At 45.6% G+C, this 16,590-nt stretch overlaps 2 protein-coding genes across 4 annotated transcripts in view; one reads left to right on the top strand and one right to left on the bottom strand.

The window, feature by feature from the left end:
• Positions 1-3,904: 3,904 nt before the first annotated feature.
• On the bottom strand, positions 3,905-7,351 carry LOC136966947 (uncharacterized). The gene is made up of 2 exons (XM_067261088.1): positions 4,213-7,351; positions 3,905-4,011 (listed from the first exon to the last, which is right to left on the bottom strand). The coding sequence occupies exons 1-2, from the start codon at positions 7,349-7,351 to the stop codon at positions 3,905-3,907; spliced, it is 3,246 nt and encodes a 1,081-aa protein (XP_067117189.1).
• Positions 7,352-12,919: 5,568 nt separating this feature from the next.
• The window catches only part of gypc (glycophorin C (Gerbich blood group)), a 36,542-nt gene continuing 32,871 nt past the window's right edge, over positions 12,920-16,590 (top strand). Inside the window, exons 1-3 of one of the 3 annotated variants that reach the window (XM_067250963.1) lie at positions 12,920-13,005; positions 13,099-13,194; positions 15,526-15,644. In XM_067250963.1, the coding sequence (XP_067107064.1) occupies positions 15,572-15,644 (73 nt within the window). In that variant the 5' untranslated portion in view covers positions 12,920-13,005; positions 13,099-13,194; positions 15,526-15,571. Of the gene's footprint in view, positions 13,195-15,525; positions 15,645-16,590 lie in introns of all 3 variants that reach the window. The other 2 variants (XM_067250969.1, XM_067250956.1) reach the window with 2 other exon arrangements.

Genomic DNA, 16,590 nt, shown 5'->3' with positions numbered 1-16,590 from the left:
TCTGTGACCATGAAATCATTAAAGGAAGGAAGACGTCTCCCAGCGAGATCCTCTGAGATCCTCCGCCAATGGATCGATGAGAAGCATGCTTCACAAGAAAGGGAGGAGCCCCAGGGGTGTTAGTTTGCTCCCAAGGGGGGTTAAATCAATGCTACACTGGCAACACCCCTCAGAATGCATGTAGCAGTGAGAGTCACTGTTGACGTACATGTGTGGCTTTGCTTCAAGGCATGTTGAGCTGTCAGGTCAAAAAAGTGCTGTACCCCTTCAAAATGTCAGATATTTAATCCTACCATGCCATGTTTCAGTCCCCTATAGAGAAACAGCAACGTCAACAAGTCAAATGGCAATTTTACAACCAACACACACGTCACAGTCTCTACTGTACTGTACATGTATTGTGTATTATAGATGCATATTGTATTATAGATACAAACAGCAGCTTTTCAGTTCTCAGTACTGTCCCTGACTCTCATCATGGGCCCTGGACCTCTTTAAGAAAAGGTTTACTCTACCTCCGCCCGCCTCTGCCTTTAAAAATCCCTCCGATCCTACACACCTCCCTAATAACAGCGATAGACTAATAATGGCTGTTGTGATTGGCAAAACAAATCAGATTCAGGCACAAAGAAGCCAGCAGAGCTTCTAAAACGTTCAAATGGATTTGTGGCCTGTGAGTTATAATATGAGCTATGGCTGTTGTTTTGTTTCACTTGCGGCTGTAGCTTTAGCACTCAAGTTCACGCCAGTCACTGATTTTTTATGGCAGCTTGATTTTTTTCCTCTCAATGAATGTAGCTTTACCTGCTGATTGGTGGATATTTTCCATCTCAGTGATTGGAGCTGGTACCCTGGCTCAGAGGGTGCCTCTACAAGGTCAGAATCGCACACCTGAGGCATTATGGGTAAAGCAAACACATTGGGTAATTGATTTAAGTGGGTTAAGGGAGGCTCAGACAGGCTTACTGAGCGTCATGTTTATCAGCATATCTGGGCGTTTTCCTCTCTGTCCTGCACTGATTAAACACACACAGAAAACACCGGGGAGCCATGGATGCATGGACATCACACACCCATGCACATGCAAAGGCACACACGCAACTACACACACAGACATACGCAGGTAAACGCACACATAGACACACAGAAGCATACACGCATGCAAACACACGGCCACAAACATACAGTATACACTCACACACACACACACCCGTTTAGGTCCATGGCATCGCTCCAGTGACTTGTCACACTGTAAACTGTGATAAACTGGCCCTGTGGACAAAGCAGAGATGTGCATGGGGGAACTGTACAGTATGTTTAGAGAAGTGAAATGTGGGTGATATTTACACAAACACAGTGTTCTGCACACAAACACACCCACCCAGCCATACACACAAATGTCTTTTGACTCCAAGCAAAATAATGTGTATGCCACCACTGTGGACTCTTTCTCTCCTTTTCACACACACTCTGACTCAATAACACTCACAGCACACGCACAGATGCTTTCCACCCAGACTACCTTGCGGGAGAGTGGTCACTGGTTGGTCAAGAGCCCTGTGGGGAGTGTTGGTGGTTAAATGGCCGACCTACAGCATTGCCTGCCCACCCCAACACAAACAAACGCACACACACACCCCGTCGCACACACACACCTCTATGATCTTTGCTTTGCTTTCCCATGTTGGTGTCGCACCAGGCAGTGTCTGCAGACAACCTGCTGTATTGGCATTTGTGCTGCTCCTGTCGCCCACCCCCTGGGCCAAACCAAGCATCATAGATTTCCAGTCGTCTGGCATTAGCCTCTGACTCCCGCCTGCAACCTCTCCACCCGACTCCCCCACCGCGTTCTCATTCACGCTTATCTGAGCCCAGAGCTGTAGGGGAGAAGGAAGAGAGAGAGAGAGACAGAGAGAGACACAAAGAGAGAGGGTGTGAGAGACTGCAAGAGTAAGTAGGGAATGGGTAAGGACGATGAGGAGAGAGAAAAAGAGGGAAAGAGATAGAGAGATAGAGAGAGGGTGTGAGAATGAGGCATGAGTGGTGAGGAGGAGGAAGAGTAGGTAGAAAAAGAGATACAGACAGAGAGATAGAGTGAGCGATAGTGTGAGAGTTAGGTGTGGAATGGGTGAGGAGGAGAAGGGAGAACATGGGGAGGTAGAGGGGTGAAGAAGGAGGTAGGGAGAATGAGCAGGAGCATGAGACCGAAAATAGTCGACAAGCAAAGTCTGTTTGGGGAGGGGGTAGGGAGAGGAGAGCGCATGAGTGGGTGGTAGTGAATGGGGAAACAGAAGGAGCAGAGGAGGAAGAAAGAGAGGGAGAAGAACAGGGAGGGAGATAGACAGAGGGAGAGAAAGGGAGGGAGGAAATAAACAGAGAGAAAGTAAGGGGGTTATAAAATGGGGTTGAAGTGGTACAAAACTGCGTAGGAGAAACACATGTTCAATGTAAGGGAAGGGAGACATTGTCATTGTATTTCATGTGAAAACATGGAGGCTGTGTCTATCATTGGCTTTGTTAATTTTAGGGAGGTACATATTGTGTGAGATGACTGCCAAATATTGCACAACACCCACCAAAGTAGGAGTGCAAAAAGCCACAAAGCTTTCATACTCATCAACAACAACTGTCTCTATGGTCAAGACAGAAGCCAGTACACAGGAACTAGAGCTCCCCCTATTGGGCTTTGAAGGTTTTGAATAATAACACACTCCCCACCCTCTCCTGTGGCATTGAGGCAGTGACACAACAGAAGTGAGGAAGGAACATGGGCTTACAGTGTTGATGTGTGTGAAAGCTGTGTGTGTTAATGTGCCCTTGTTTGCATTTTCCATGATAGTCTATGATGTTGGAGTTGTAGTTATGCGAGTGTGTGTGCATCAAATCTAAATGTATTCACACAGCACGTACAGTATGTATCATAAGGACCAGATATTTACAGACCAATACTGACATCCAACCTAAACCCCCTTATGAGACAAGGAAAAACTCTAAAGCCCCACTCCCTTGATGAATCCCCTCAGCAACAGGTGACCTAGGGGCAAGAGCTGAAGATACAACCAGAGAGGTGACTTAGTAAGGTCCAAATACTGAACTGACGTGAAGCATTAGTCCTGGCCAATTTGAGTCAAATAAAGAAGCCAGAGAATATCCACGATCAACAAACCCACGGAGAGTTACGTAAGTAGAGAGAGAGAGAGAGAGAGAGAGAGAGAGAGAGAGAGATAGACAGGTAGGTAGGTAGGTAGGTAGGTAAGTAGGTAGGTAGGTAGGTAGATAGATACTGTTTATATATTTATTATACTACACACTGCATGGTCATAGTGTAGTGAGAGTTTAAATCTCAGAGAAAACAGTGTGGCTGTATTTCTCTCTGATCTTCTTAGTGGTTGATTTGACGCCCTCTACTTCAATCTGTTAGTACGCAGACATCATAATGAGAGTGCCGGTTGAAGGTCCACTGCCCATGACTGCACCATGACAGATGACTCAGCCAATACAGATTCTCAAGCTCCTGTATTGCTGCTCCTTGTGTATGTGTGTTTGTGTGGGCACAGCGGGGAGGTGGCGGGGGGGGGGGGGGGGGGGTGTTTCTTAGCCTTACAGGCCTTCCTCAGGAGGCTCCAGAATAGCACTCCAATTAAGCACAGAACTACGCCACACTAGAAGGCGGATAAGCAAAGAATAAAAAACTGGTTAGAAAAAAGGTGGAATTGATAAGTGCCTGTTCAGACATTAAAGACTCACAGAACTTCATCGATGTTGTATACTTTCATGACAGATGGCACTTCATCATAATCACAATATCAACAGAGGACCTGGCTATTACAGACGTTATTTTAAACACCAAACATGTTCAGGTACAGACGTTCATTCTCATACGTGTGTGAATGTTGTCATATGCTCAATCAGCCATCATTCGCCTCCACGCCTTCCAGGCATCTGCTTCCTCACAATCAGTACCGCCGCTCCCATAACGTGCACTACGCGCTGTGCGTAGGGCACCAAGTCCTGAGGGGGCACCAAAAAATTGCCAACTAAAAAATCATCACTGTGTAGATACATCTACTGATGCCTAATCTGGACACATCTTCAGTGATGTTCCTGGGATCATTGGACGTTTCGGGTCTTTCAACATCATACGCCCTCCTCTAGGTGACCCAGCCGGGGCTGATCAGACCCCAGCTTGTGTCCAGATGGCTAGCTAGCTACCATGACTCCATGGCTCCCCTCTTTTGAGCCACAGCCATCTTGAGGCTCTCTTTGCCGCATCGGTGGTACTGCGGATGGCTCTCCTCTTTCTCTCACCCTCGATGCCTAAACTACTGAAGGCTCTGGCCAAGGAACGGGCTGCAAATCCTCTACATCCAACCTCCACAGGGAAACACCTTGCTCTCCAGCCAGCCTGCTGGCAGTCACTGACCAGTCCTGCGTACTTGGAGAGCTTCCTCTCAAAGGCTTCTTCCAAGCGATCTTCCCACGGGACTGTCAGCTCCAGCAGCACTGCTTGCTTGGTGGACTCAGACACAAGGACAATGTCTGGTCGCAGGGTGGTGACTGCAATATGGCTGGGAAACTTCAGCTGATGTTCAAGGTCCACCAACAACTGCCAGTCTCTTGCAGACGTCAGGATACCTGCAGATGATGATCTTCTGGCAAGAGTTGGCTTGTCCCCAGCTCTGACAAAGGCGATGGTTTGCTTGGAGGGTCGTAACTGCTTTGCCCACGCCAGTCCTGCGCTGATAGCTTCAGCAATGGTCTTGAGGACTTGGTCATGCCTCCACCTGTACCGACCATCCCCAAGTGCCCTTGTACAGCAACTGAGGATGTGTTCCAGTGTTCCTCGCTTGGAACACAGTGGGTATGCTGGTGTCTCTGCTATGCCCCATATGTGCAGATTTGACGGGCTTGGAAGCACGTCATACACTGCCTGGATGAGGAATTTGATGCGGTGAGGCTCGGCTTTCCAAAGCTCAGCCCAGGTCACTTTCCTTTCAACCGCATTCTCCCACCTCGTCCAAGCTCCCTGTTGCTTCATTCCCACTGCCTTGCAGGTTCTCGTCTCCTCTACGGCTGCTCTCACCTCCTCCTGAACAAGTCGTCGCCCTTCCTTCCCCCTGGTGTTCATTTGGGGAGTTGGAAAGGATCCTAGCCCTGCTCGACCTCGTGTGACCACTCCCACCAGGCTCCTGTGATGCAACCTTGCATCTGCCTCTTGAACCGCTTCCTCTGCCCTCCATTTCCTGCCAGTCCTCACTTGGATCCCTGCTTTAGCCACCTTCGAATCACTTGAGTCCCTGTACTGAACCACTTCTCTGGCTCTAGTTACCTTGAATTCCTCCTCCAAGGATTTGAAAGGCAGTCGCAGTTTGTTGGTGTTCCCGTAGAGTGCAATGCTGTTCAGGCTCCTTGGTGATCCAAGCCATCTCCGGAGATGTCTGCTGACCTTCCGCTCCAAGGTCTCAACTGTTGAGATAGGGACCGCGTAGACACGGAGGGGCCACAGGATCCTGGGAAGAATGCCATGCTGGTAGACCCAGGCTTTAAACTTCCCAGGTAGGCCTGACTTGTCCACGGATTTCAGCCAGCCATCCAACTCAGTGCAGGTCGACTGGATAGATGTTGTGTCTCTCAGAGAGCAGTCAAAAACCTTGCCCAAGCTCTTGACTGGCTTCTCTGTGATAGTTGGAATGGCTGTGCATGTGATGTTAAAACGGAACTTGTCCTCCACCTTCCCTTTCCTCAGCACCATTGATCTTGATTTGGCGGGTTTGAAAGGCATCCGGGCCCACTCCACCAGCTTTTCAAGTCCCTTCAGAATCCACCGACAGCCTGTGACTGATTCTGTCATGACTGTGAGGTCATCCATGAATGCCCTGATGGGTGGTTGCCGTTGTCCGGAATTCGTGCGGGGCCCTCTGCACTCTGGCTCAGCAGACTTAGTGAGCATGTTCATGGCTAGGGAGAACAATGTCACAGAGATAGTACACCCTGTGATGATACCAATCTCCACCTTGTGCCAACCAGATGTTATTGAACCTGAAGAGACCCTCATCCTGAAATTGCTGTAATAATCAGCGATGAGGTCTCTACACCTGCTGGGTACATGATGTTTTCTCAAGGTGAGCTGAACCAGCTTGTGTGGAATGGAACCGAATGCATTTGCCAGGTCAAGCCACAACAGTGACAGGTTGCCCTTGTTCTCTCTGGCCTCCCGAATGAGCTGTGTCACCACACCAGTATGCTCCAGACATCCTGACATTCCTGGAATGCCGCCTTTCTGGACAGATGTATCGATGTAGGTGTTCTTTGCCAGGTAGGTACACAGCCGTTTGGAAACAGCACTGAAGAAAACCTTTGCCTCAACACACAGCAGGGAGATGATGCGGAACTGGTCTAGCTGAGTGGAGTTTTCCTCCTTCGGGATCCATACCCCTTCAGCCACTCTCCATTGTTCAGGGATCCTCCCTCTTCTCCAGAAGACTCGCAGGATTTTCCACAGACGCAGCAGGAGTTTGAGACAGTTCTTATACACTTTGTATGAAGTGCCTCTCGGTCCTGGTGCAGAGCTTGCCCTTGCTTTGCGGACAACCTCCCTGACTTCCTTTAGCTGCAGCTCCGACATGTCAAACTGCACTTCTGGTTCAGGGGGTTCTATGAGGTTGTTACACTCTCCCAACTCCTGCTCTCTTGCGGGGTCGCTGTACGTCTGCTTCAGATGTTGGTCTATGTCTTCCTGCAATGAGGCCAGTTTGCCACTGTGCTTCTGCCCCAGCAAATCCTTAGTGAACTTGAAGGGGTTAGCGATGAAAGCAGCACGTTTACGTGCCCTCTCGCGCCGCCGCCTCCTATGCCACTCAGCCCGGCGGAGAACTCTGATGTTTTTCCGAAGGATGCACATTAGCTGGGCCAGGCCAATGCGTTCCTCTTGTCCTGCCGCTTTGTACTGGGATTTCAGTGCTTTCATCTCCTGCCTAATGTTGTGGATCCTTACAGCTCTTTGATTCTTTAAGTAAAATGTTCCGGAGCTTTTCTTCTCCTGCTCGCCAAACCGTTCAGCTGCGATGCTGACAATGATTGTAGTCATAGCTCGTAGCTTCCTGTCGGCCTCTCCTTTCGACATTGCCTCCAGAATTTGGGCGACATCGTCATCAAACTGCTTCCAGAGTGAGGTCATGCTAGCTGCAGGCCATTTGATCCGCCTCCTGTCAGACTTGATGCTCAAGGGATTAGTTTGCATCACTTGGAGGTACTGGGCACTGTGGGGTGACTCCAGGCCTGGCCCCTCCTGCGTCTCACCAGGTGTAACACCTGTGCGTTGTGTTGCATCTGCTCCCAACAGGCACTTCATCCTCGCTCGGTGGATCTTTAAGCCATCATAGTACTAATAATTATAATGCAGATATTATATCAGTATATAAATATTAGGCACCTTTTAGGCATGTATATCACAAAACAGGCAGAACAAGAGATATATTTAATTACTCAAAAAGATTTACGATGGAGCCTCCCCCCCAAAAAAACTAATACACACTCAACTTCCCAAGCTCGCCGTGGGTGCCCTTTCCTATCTCAGTGGCCTGACGAACTTTGACAGTAGGGTCAACTTTTCAAAAATGGCCTCAAAAAGACACCAGGAGTCAGGGGCAGAAATAAGAAAGAGAAAGAAACTGCGAAATGATGCCCGTGCATCACTTTCAGGTAAGTCCATGTTTACGCATTGTTAAATACGGGAAATGTGCTGCTAATTTAATGGTTAGCCTATGCATACACCTCGAACTAGCTGACGTTATTGCTAATGTTAGCACACTCAAATATGTTAGGTGCAAGCTAAATTGAGATTTTACTGTTAAACATTATCTATGCATTTTACAAGTAACTGACGCCAGCTAGCTGTTACTTTACTTTACATTCTATGATGCTTTTATATTCGATTTATCAAATAGTTTTTAAATGAGTAATAACGGTGGAGAGCTCCTTTGGCTGCATGCTTTCAGTTTTAAATGTTTATAATTTGGAAAACGTAAGGGTGGGGTTGAAGCATTAAGAGACAAAAATACATCACCTTCACTAGACAAGGTTTTACCAACTGAAAAACGGCTGTTTATTTTACACGAAGCTCAAAAACTATTTTGCGCTCAAATAAAGGCCAAGAATTTTCGCTCGCGCTCGCATTACGTTGGGAACTCCGTAACTAGCATCACATCAAACACAGAATGTGGATGCATTGGCAGGGCAGCTGTGGTGGCGTATACGGGGGCCGGTTCTGGTGGGCCGGTCTGGATCAAAGTCCAGGGCCTATTTTTACTCCCAGTCCGTCCCTGCCAAGCCCTGATCAACCACCCTCAACCAGCTGTTTAGGGACAGATACACAGCAGAGAACCACCACCTCTGAATAGGTTTTACATTGTGATGCTGCTGTTGTGTTAGGCTATTGGTATTGAGTTATATGTTTGGTAATAAAAAGTTTAACTGGCAAAAACAATCTGTTTTTTTTTTTTTTGGGGGGGGGCATCATAAAGGAATTATGCTTAGGGCACCAAAATGGCATGCAGCGGCACTGCTCACAATACATAAGTTGTGACAGTGCCTAAACACTAGAACCAGTTCTCACCGGGCAGGTGTTGCATGTGACATCTATCGTCAAATCCCCATTGGGCCTTTTCCTCTGATTTTGTGTCTAATCGTTGATGCTTGAGATTTAGACATGATGTAGGTCTACATATGAGTTCCATCCCTTCCTCTGATTAAAAATAAGTAAGATCCTTGGTTTTAAAACTGCAGCCCAGCATAGCAACATAAATCAATAATCAGAGCATAAAAAATTACCATCACTTTGATGTTAAAAGACTAATAGGTTGGCATATGTTTTGAGCATGTGGATGTGTGTGCCTGTGTAAAGACGAGGATAGAACCCCCATCTCCAAAGCCAAAGACCACACACATCATAAAGCACATCACCATTATTTCAGCGTGTAGGGGATGGGCTTAAGGTCTTTGGGAGGTACGTGCTTCCCACTAGTCCTTCAACTGACTGAAAACTCTTGCTACACCTTTACTTGTTTAGCTATTTTTGTGGGGACCTGTCAGAAATATTAATCTATCAAGCATTGCACAGTCAGTCGGTGAACAAGTTTAAGAAAGCTGTATTGCTTGCGGCCGGCCCACAAGGAGACAAAAACATCACACGCCATTGTGCTACAAAGTTTGTCTGCTAGCATGTTGTGCTAGCTACCTATTTAAACAGAACTGCTCTTGACAGTCATTGGTTAAAACAAAGGCATGCAAATGTCCCATGGCTCTTCTTCATTGGCTCCCTTGCATAGACCTGGCGTGTGTGTGCGTGGAAACTTACAGAGTTCTCTGACCCTAGGCTTGACCATATGATTTACTCAGCACAGATAAGGTTAACACATTTATTGCACCTTTGTGTTGGAATTCAATTAAGGGTTGGGGTTAGTAGATAGGGATAGTTTTGGGGTTAGCAGCTAGGGTTGGGTTTGGGGCGAAGGTTAGGTTTTTGGATAAGGTTAGGGTTAAGCTTTGGGTTAAGGTTAGGGTTGAGGGTTAGGTTAAACAGGATTATGGACTTAAATGTGAGTCCCCACAAGAATTGCCAAGACCCTATCTCATGAATTGACTGTGTGTGTGTGTGTGTGTGTGTGTATGTGTGTGTGTGTGTGTGTGTGTGTGTGTGTGTGTGTGTGTGTATGTGAGTGCATACGTGCTTGTGTGAGAGAGAGAAAAACCTAAAAAGCCAGTCAGCAGGTTCCTGTCTCCTTTCCGTTGTGTGTCTGGTAGAGGGGATGTAGTTGTTGCCAGTAATTACTATAAACACTCCTCTTACTAATGGTGTGAAAACAGTCCCACTACACAGAACAATCCACAGGATCCCCAACGGACTAACATGGAGGCTACACAATTAACTCTGATCATGGACTACCAAAACCTCTCTATAATAAGACAACCCAGTCCCAGGCCAGGGTTAGCAACTCGAGGGAACTCCCATGAATCAACTCATTGCATAAGCACAGTAAATGCTCACACAGTGTTTCTTAAAGAATGTATACCAAGCCTTTATGGTCGTATAAATTCACAAGGGTTGGTGATTCAAACAACAGTTTTCATTACAAGCTGCAATATTGTCCCTCACTTTGGGGGAGCAATATATGCAATGAGACAATGCCTTCTCAAGGTAATTAATGTAATAGCTGGAAATGACAGGGAAACATCTGGTGCTAGGGGAAGGGAGATGAAAACTGTTTGCCCAGCATCTGTAGTGCCTGACAGTCACCAGTCAGCGACAATTTTTTATGAAAGAAAATGGCGGCAATTAAAAAGCTATTTTGTTCCAGAAAGTCAAGCTTTGTTTACATAACGGTCCATCAATGTGCTGAGGAACCCTGTAGGGCCAGGTTCACAGCGGGTAGCTTTTAAGAGTAAGCTACAACCTTTTTGTTTACAGTAATTTCCACTTCCACAATTAACGGTTAGTGGGATCGTCCATCATCCATTATGTAAATAATGTGTAATGTTTTTGTTGTGCTTAATGGTCTAAAGACTCTCACTGAAGCCCAAACGAGGTGTGAAAAGGTATTTCATCGTGTTCTGAACACCCGTGATGAACACACTTAATTCACAATGGTTTTATAGCAGCCTGCAGGTTTGGGATGGTATCACCATTAGCACACTTCTTTGTCCATTGCTGCCTCCTCTGATTAAACTAAAATGATTCAACTTGCCAGGAATGTTGTGGCATAGGAGGATAAACAAGATAAGTACACACAATTACTCATACAGTGCCAGTTGGTGGTGCCCATTGGTGGCGCACGATAGTATAATGCCCATTCTCACAAGATCCGTAGCTCAATTGCTTAGTGCAGCTCAGCATGGCCACAAACACCGTTTTATTTATTTGTCGCGGACCACTCATCCAAACAATCCGCAATCCTCAGTCCGCACTGCATGTCCGGGGATCCTGAGCAACATACCTGCACAACTACAATTTCATACAATGTCAGGTTCTCTAAATAATTGAGACGCAGGCACACACAGACAGATATTTCTGCCTTCATAGTTAAGATGCCAGCTGTCATAATAAGTTTAGTCAGAATGTGCCTGTGAGTATGAGTGAAAGAATGCAGGAGAGCAGAGAGCTGAGGAAGTGGTAAGTGGTGGGAGGAGGACAACTCAGGCTGCATTTAGCTGTCAAAGACAAAATACACCTTTTGGAAGCATATTTACTTGCGGGTGAAAATTGTTTAAAACCTGTTAAGTAAAAAGGGGAACAGTTTAATCTACTATTTTGAAAATCAACATAGTCAACACACAATTTACTAATACACAATCCATTCAAAACAATCACAAGGAGTGTCCATCATTGATGTCTTCTCAGTCTAATAGCTTTCCTGCTGTACATCATGGTGCTTTTGCACATGGAAGGCATGCTATTTAAAATGTAGGAACAGCTACAGTAACTGAGCAGAAAATCCCCACAACCCTGCCTCATAAAACTGAGGAGCAGTCATTATCATCTAACCCTGTCATCCCACCATTGCACAAAACCCCCTTTTCCACTGACCTCCATATGATTTCTGTCTCGGGGAAGATGAAAGCTCCTGAGTTCTTCATGGGGTGCAGGATGTGAGCATAGAAGAACAAGATAATCTGTGTGTCAGGAGAGGATCTCGGCTGTCCTCAGAATCATGGTTACGTATGTCTTCTCACTGATCAAATACAAATCACCTGCTATTCACCGTGCATCCATCAAAGTTTTTTTTGTCTTACCATCTTACCAAGATCAAAGTTTAAAATGACTAATGATTCTGGGTAATTCTGATGGGAAGTATATACTCTACTGCAAATAACACGTTTGTGAAAGGTGTGACCTGGGGGACACATGCTGAAGGAGTTGGTGCTTGGTGTTTCTCACACCTCATCGTGTGACCTCCTGTTAAGTTGGTAGCTATGAATGCTAATGAGTAAGGGTCCAGATGTGTTCTGATTGGTTATTTCTTACAGATGATGGTTGGGTATTAAAGAGAAAAGTGGACCATTTTATCAGTCACTTCTTCTACTCCTTGCACTCTTCTTCCTCTGACCCTCCTCACCTGGCCTTGGCCATGAGCTATCGCTCTCTCACTCTATCTCTCTTTCTCAATAATCATGGTAAACCAGGTAACATTTAAAATAAATTCTCATTTTGTAAAATGTTTGCCTTGTAATTGATTAAATTAATTTGCAATGTTATAAAATATAATTTAAACAGTTTAAATCACAGGAAGTTTATAGCTTACTGTATTGATGATAAACCAAGAGTTGTGAAACATGTAGTATATTTATCAGCACAATGAATTGATTGCCTCCACAGGTGGACAGAATGTTTGGTTTGCTCTCCATGCAGTGCTGTACTGAGACAATAGCTTTTGGTTGTACACAACCCAAACATCATGCAGCTGTTCAACCCTCCCTCCACTCCCCCTGTCGCTGCTCCCCCATGTCCACATCACATCCCTCAGCCTCTCCACATAACTGTATCACTGCAATATTCCATCCCCTGAAGATCAACTCAATTCTCAATTGAGCTGGATATGTCTGCCAACAGATGTACAGGACATGGTCCAGAGAGATGCCCATGATATCATACATTTAAAGTTTCATAGTTTCATTCATACCCTCATGAAGTACACTCACACTTTTCCTTCACAAAACTCAACTTTGGATTGAGGGTTACGCCTCGTTCTCCTTCCTGTTCTCCAACTTCCTGTCTCCTCCCTCAGACTCCTGACCAGAGGCAGCCTCGGCCCTGGAACAGCTGTGCTTCACTTGTCTGCTGCTGGGATGGGCGGGGCCTCATAGCCCATTGGTGGAGCAGAAGAGATTCCATACTGGGAAATAACTTTACCAGAGTGAAAGGGAGGGGGTGGAAGCAAAGTTGTCCAGTTCACGAGCAGACCACCCGGTTCTCACGCCAAGTAAAAAGTTGCAGGGTTTGACGACAATATTGTGAGATTGTGTGATTCCTGTCAACAAGAGAGAACAAGGCTTCCATAGCACTAGCTGCTCTGCTATACTGCTCTGAATAACGGTTCCTTTCAGTATTGTGGACCAGGAGAGTAGGAGAGAGAGCAGGGGGTCTATCCAGTACCCAGACCCACAGCTCACAGACACACAGCGTGCAGTCCTGGATAGTTGGTGAGTGTACCTTTTTAGGTCTTGAAAACTGTCTCTACAATTGTAGTGTGTTGAAGGAAAAGTCGTTCCCCTCATGTGTTGAGACAGCTGGTGAGGCCTCCCATAATCAGTTGTCGCAGGGAATATTCGCTAGGAGTATGGCTCCCAGAGTCACTTTATAAACATACCATACCAACACTGTTGTCCTGAAAACTAATTTAGTTTACTAGTTTCGTTTTAAAGTATAGAAATTAATGAACAGGAGTCGTTTCTCTGACAGCTGACTCCCACGCCATCCCGGGACACTGGAGGGAGGTCACATTGTTTTAATCTAACTCACATATCAGGCCGACCTGTGTAAGCCTTCCTTTTGGACAGTTCTGGTAACACTTTGTAATAACTACACAAAATGAAGCCTTTGTAGATAATTTGATCATTTTTAGTTCATCAGGTCTGTAGTTTATTAAACATCATTGTGTTCTAACAATGTATTGATGATGTTTTGTGAATTATTCACTAACTATGAACAACTGCATTATATTGTGTAACTATTAAAGTGTTTATATATATATAAGAGATCAGTTATGTTCTGATCCATGCAGGGGTCTGTAATTATTGCCATGCTGTGTAATTAAATTGGAATGACCTGCATGAATGCTGAACACAAGTAGCGTCTTCAGCTCATGTGATCGAGTGGTTGTGAATAACATCTGTCTCGCTCGGTTGGTAATTAGACCCCAAACACAGAAAACCTTGTTTCAAGATTATTAGTATGAGACATAGGGGTTCATAGTTCATGCTGTGGCAGCACACAGGCCATGTCATCCACATACAGATTATACAAAACAAACTCACAATGCACAGAGGTTTTGTTTCCGAAGGGTTAGGTGCCAGTGTTTTGAGTCACAGAACTGTATCAAATTCATGATAAATCCCAACAATCTACAATTTAAGAAACACTTGCACTTGTTTCTCAAATGCCGACTAACACTTCTAATGATATCCACATACTAAGATCCTGTATGACCTTTCTGTTTACATAACAATCTTGGCAACACTTAACATTAAGGCAATTACCATGTAACTAAATACTGTACCAATACCCATGGCAACAACAGTGTAGTTGCATATGTAACTGAACATATTACCTGATGATATGTAGTTACACTTCATTGTGGTTTTGTGGTACAAGTTGTAAGGTATGGGAGATGTTGGGATTTCTATGAATAATATAATAACAACAACAACATGGATCTTGTTTTGGTAACATAACCTTCAAATGCCCCTTTACAACATCCACTTACCCCTGATACCCCTTCCATCCCTCTTATTTTGACTTATTTCATCTTTGTAATAACCTACACACTAAATACCATTCAATAATATGGCAAGTCCCATGTACCTTCAACATGGTTACTGTAGGGTTTGCTATGTAGTTACATGTAACCTCAATGTTGGTGTTATGTGTAATGTAAAATCTCCATCACATGATTTCTACAAGACCATGTAGGACCCATCTGCAGTGCTATAGCTAGCCTGAGCAGACCACGGGCTTGAGCGGGTTGACTTGGCATGAGGGGGGAGGTCACTGTGGTATGGACAGAGATCCGGCTCTGCAGAGCGCCTATTTGAATGTGTGTCTGTGATAAGAAACGGCCAGTCAAAGCCTCACTTCCTCTGTTTGTTGAAGAGCTGAGGGGTCAGTGGATGCAGACGCCAGCCAGCAGGCGGAGGCAGGGCTTGTGGAGGACTCTCAGAGGGGAGGCAATAGTCAGAGTCGACTCTCAGCATGAGCTTTTTTGCAGTTTGCAGATGTTGTAGTGTGTGTCCAATTCCCAATACAAGCATTTTCCTGGTCAGTTTGAGAAAAGATCAACAGTAGCTAGACTGGATTTCTCATACATTGCCTTTGGGTGCCTACAGGAATTGGTCACCAGACGATTCACTTGATAGTGTGCTTTATCATACTGTATCGTGTTGAATTGTATCCTGATGAATCTAACTTTGATTTACTTAAAGCAGAGAGTATCTTCAGAGTACTGACATATTATGTTTGGTCTTTTTTGGTTTGTGTACATGCGTGTACAGTACTGTATCAGTAAGTGCATTAAGATCTGTGCTTTCCTATTTAACTGGACACACTGGGAGAGATTACTGCACCATATCCTCTCTTCCTTTTCCATGGAGACTAGGTAACCAAAGAGCCTTACTTCAACCACCCCCCCCCCCGTTCCCCTCCTCCTCCAGGAAAGCTCTTTAGGCCTTCTGCCTTCTCTCACTCTTTCTCACACTCACTCTCTCGCTCTCTACTTCCCTGTTTCTCTCTCCGTTTCTCTGTTCATCTGTCCTCAGCTGTCCCCCTCAATCCCATCTCCGGACATCCTAACATTCTCTCAGCATGGAGAACTTCTCTGCTGCGCCATTTACCACCACCCCTCCTGCCCTGGCGCAAACAGAGGCCACACCAACTGGTGAGTAGAAGATTAAACAACCCAACATTCACATGAACACATACATTTTTGATGCTTTGTTTGGTCACACATGCAAACAAACACACATGCAAACCTACACATGCACAAGTACACACACACGCACAAACACACTCACACAAATAGACCCACATCAACAACTTTTGCCGTCACTCTTCAACAAGTGTGTCTGGCATTCAGAAAACGCTGACTGCTATATCACCCTTTACTCCACTTTGACAGCTGGAGATATCGTTTGGAGTAGTTGAGAAAGGAGTTTATGGGAGTTGTAGTCCAACAATACATTCACTCTCAGATGAACTGGCAGGACTCATGCAGTGTAAATATATCTGCCGCTTATTTGAGGTCTTTAGAAAGCAGGGCTGGCAGCTGGGAGAGAGCAGCATGACAGGGTCAACACCGTCCCTCTTTCTCTGCAAACAAGATTGAAAGGAACAACAGCTAGCTCGTTTTTTCCTTGCGCTCACAGCTACTTGTACTGTTGTACTGTGTTTGCTTCTGTGTTCTGTCAGACTCGCTTGGGTGTTTGTTGTCAACGGTAGTCTGACAAGACAGGAATCACAAAAACATGCAGTCCACCCAACCTCCCTTCAGCAGGGTGCTTTCTGGACATGGACAAACAAAAAGGAGCATTATTGTTCAGATGGACAACCAGCTGAGAGACAGAAAGAGAGAGAAAGAGACAGAAAACCTTCAATTTTGATGTGCGTTTGGATGAGTGTTTTGCCGTACGACGCTGGCAGGAGTGACTGCTTCCTGCAGGCCTGTGGCTCTAGGACTGACAGAGGGAAATGTGTCAGAGGAAAAGAATAAGTAGCACAGGACACATGTGACAACGTTGGCTCCAACAAACCTCTTCAGAATGCTGCTGAGCTCATGTCACTCTTTCATTTCTGGTTTCTAAGTGGGAGAATTCATTACTTCTGGT

Source organism: Osmerus mordax, chromosome 2 (genome assembly GCF_038355195.1).
Source record: "Osmerus mordax isolate fOsmMor3 chromosome 2, fOsmMor3.pri, whole genome shotgun sequence".
NCBI classification, from domain to species: domain Eukaryota; kingdom Metazoa; phylum Chordata; class Actinopteri; order Osmeriformes; family Osmeridae; genus Osmerus; species Osmerus mordax.
Note: the sequence above shows the minus strand (reverse complement) of the source record. Positions and strands in the feature narration are given on the sequence as shown.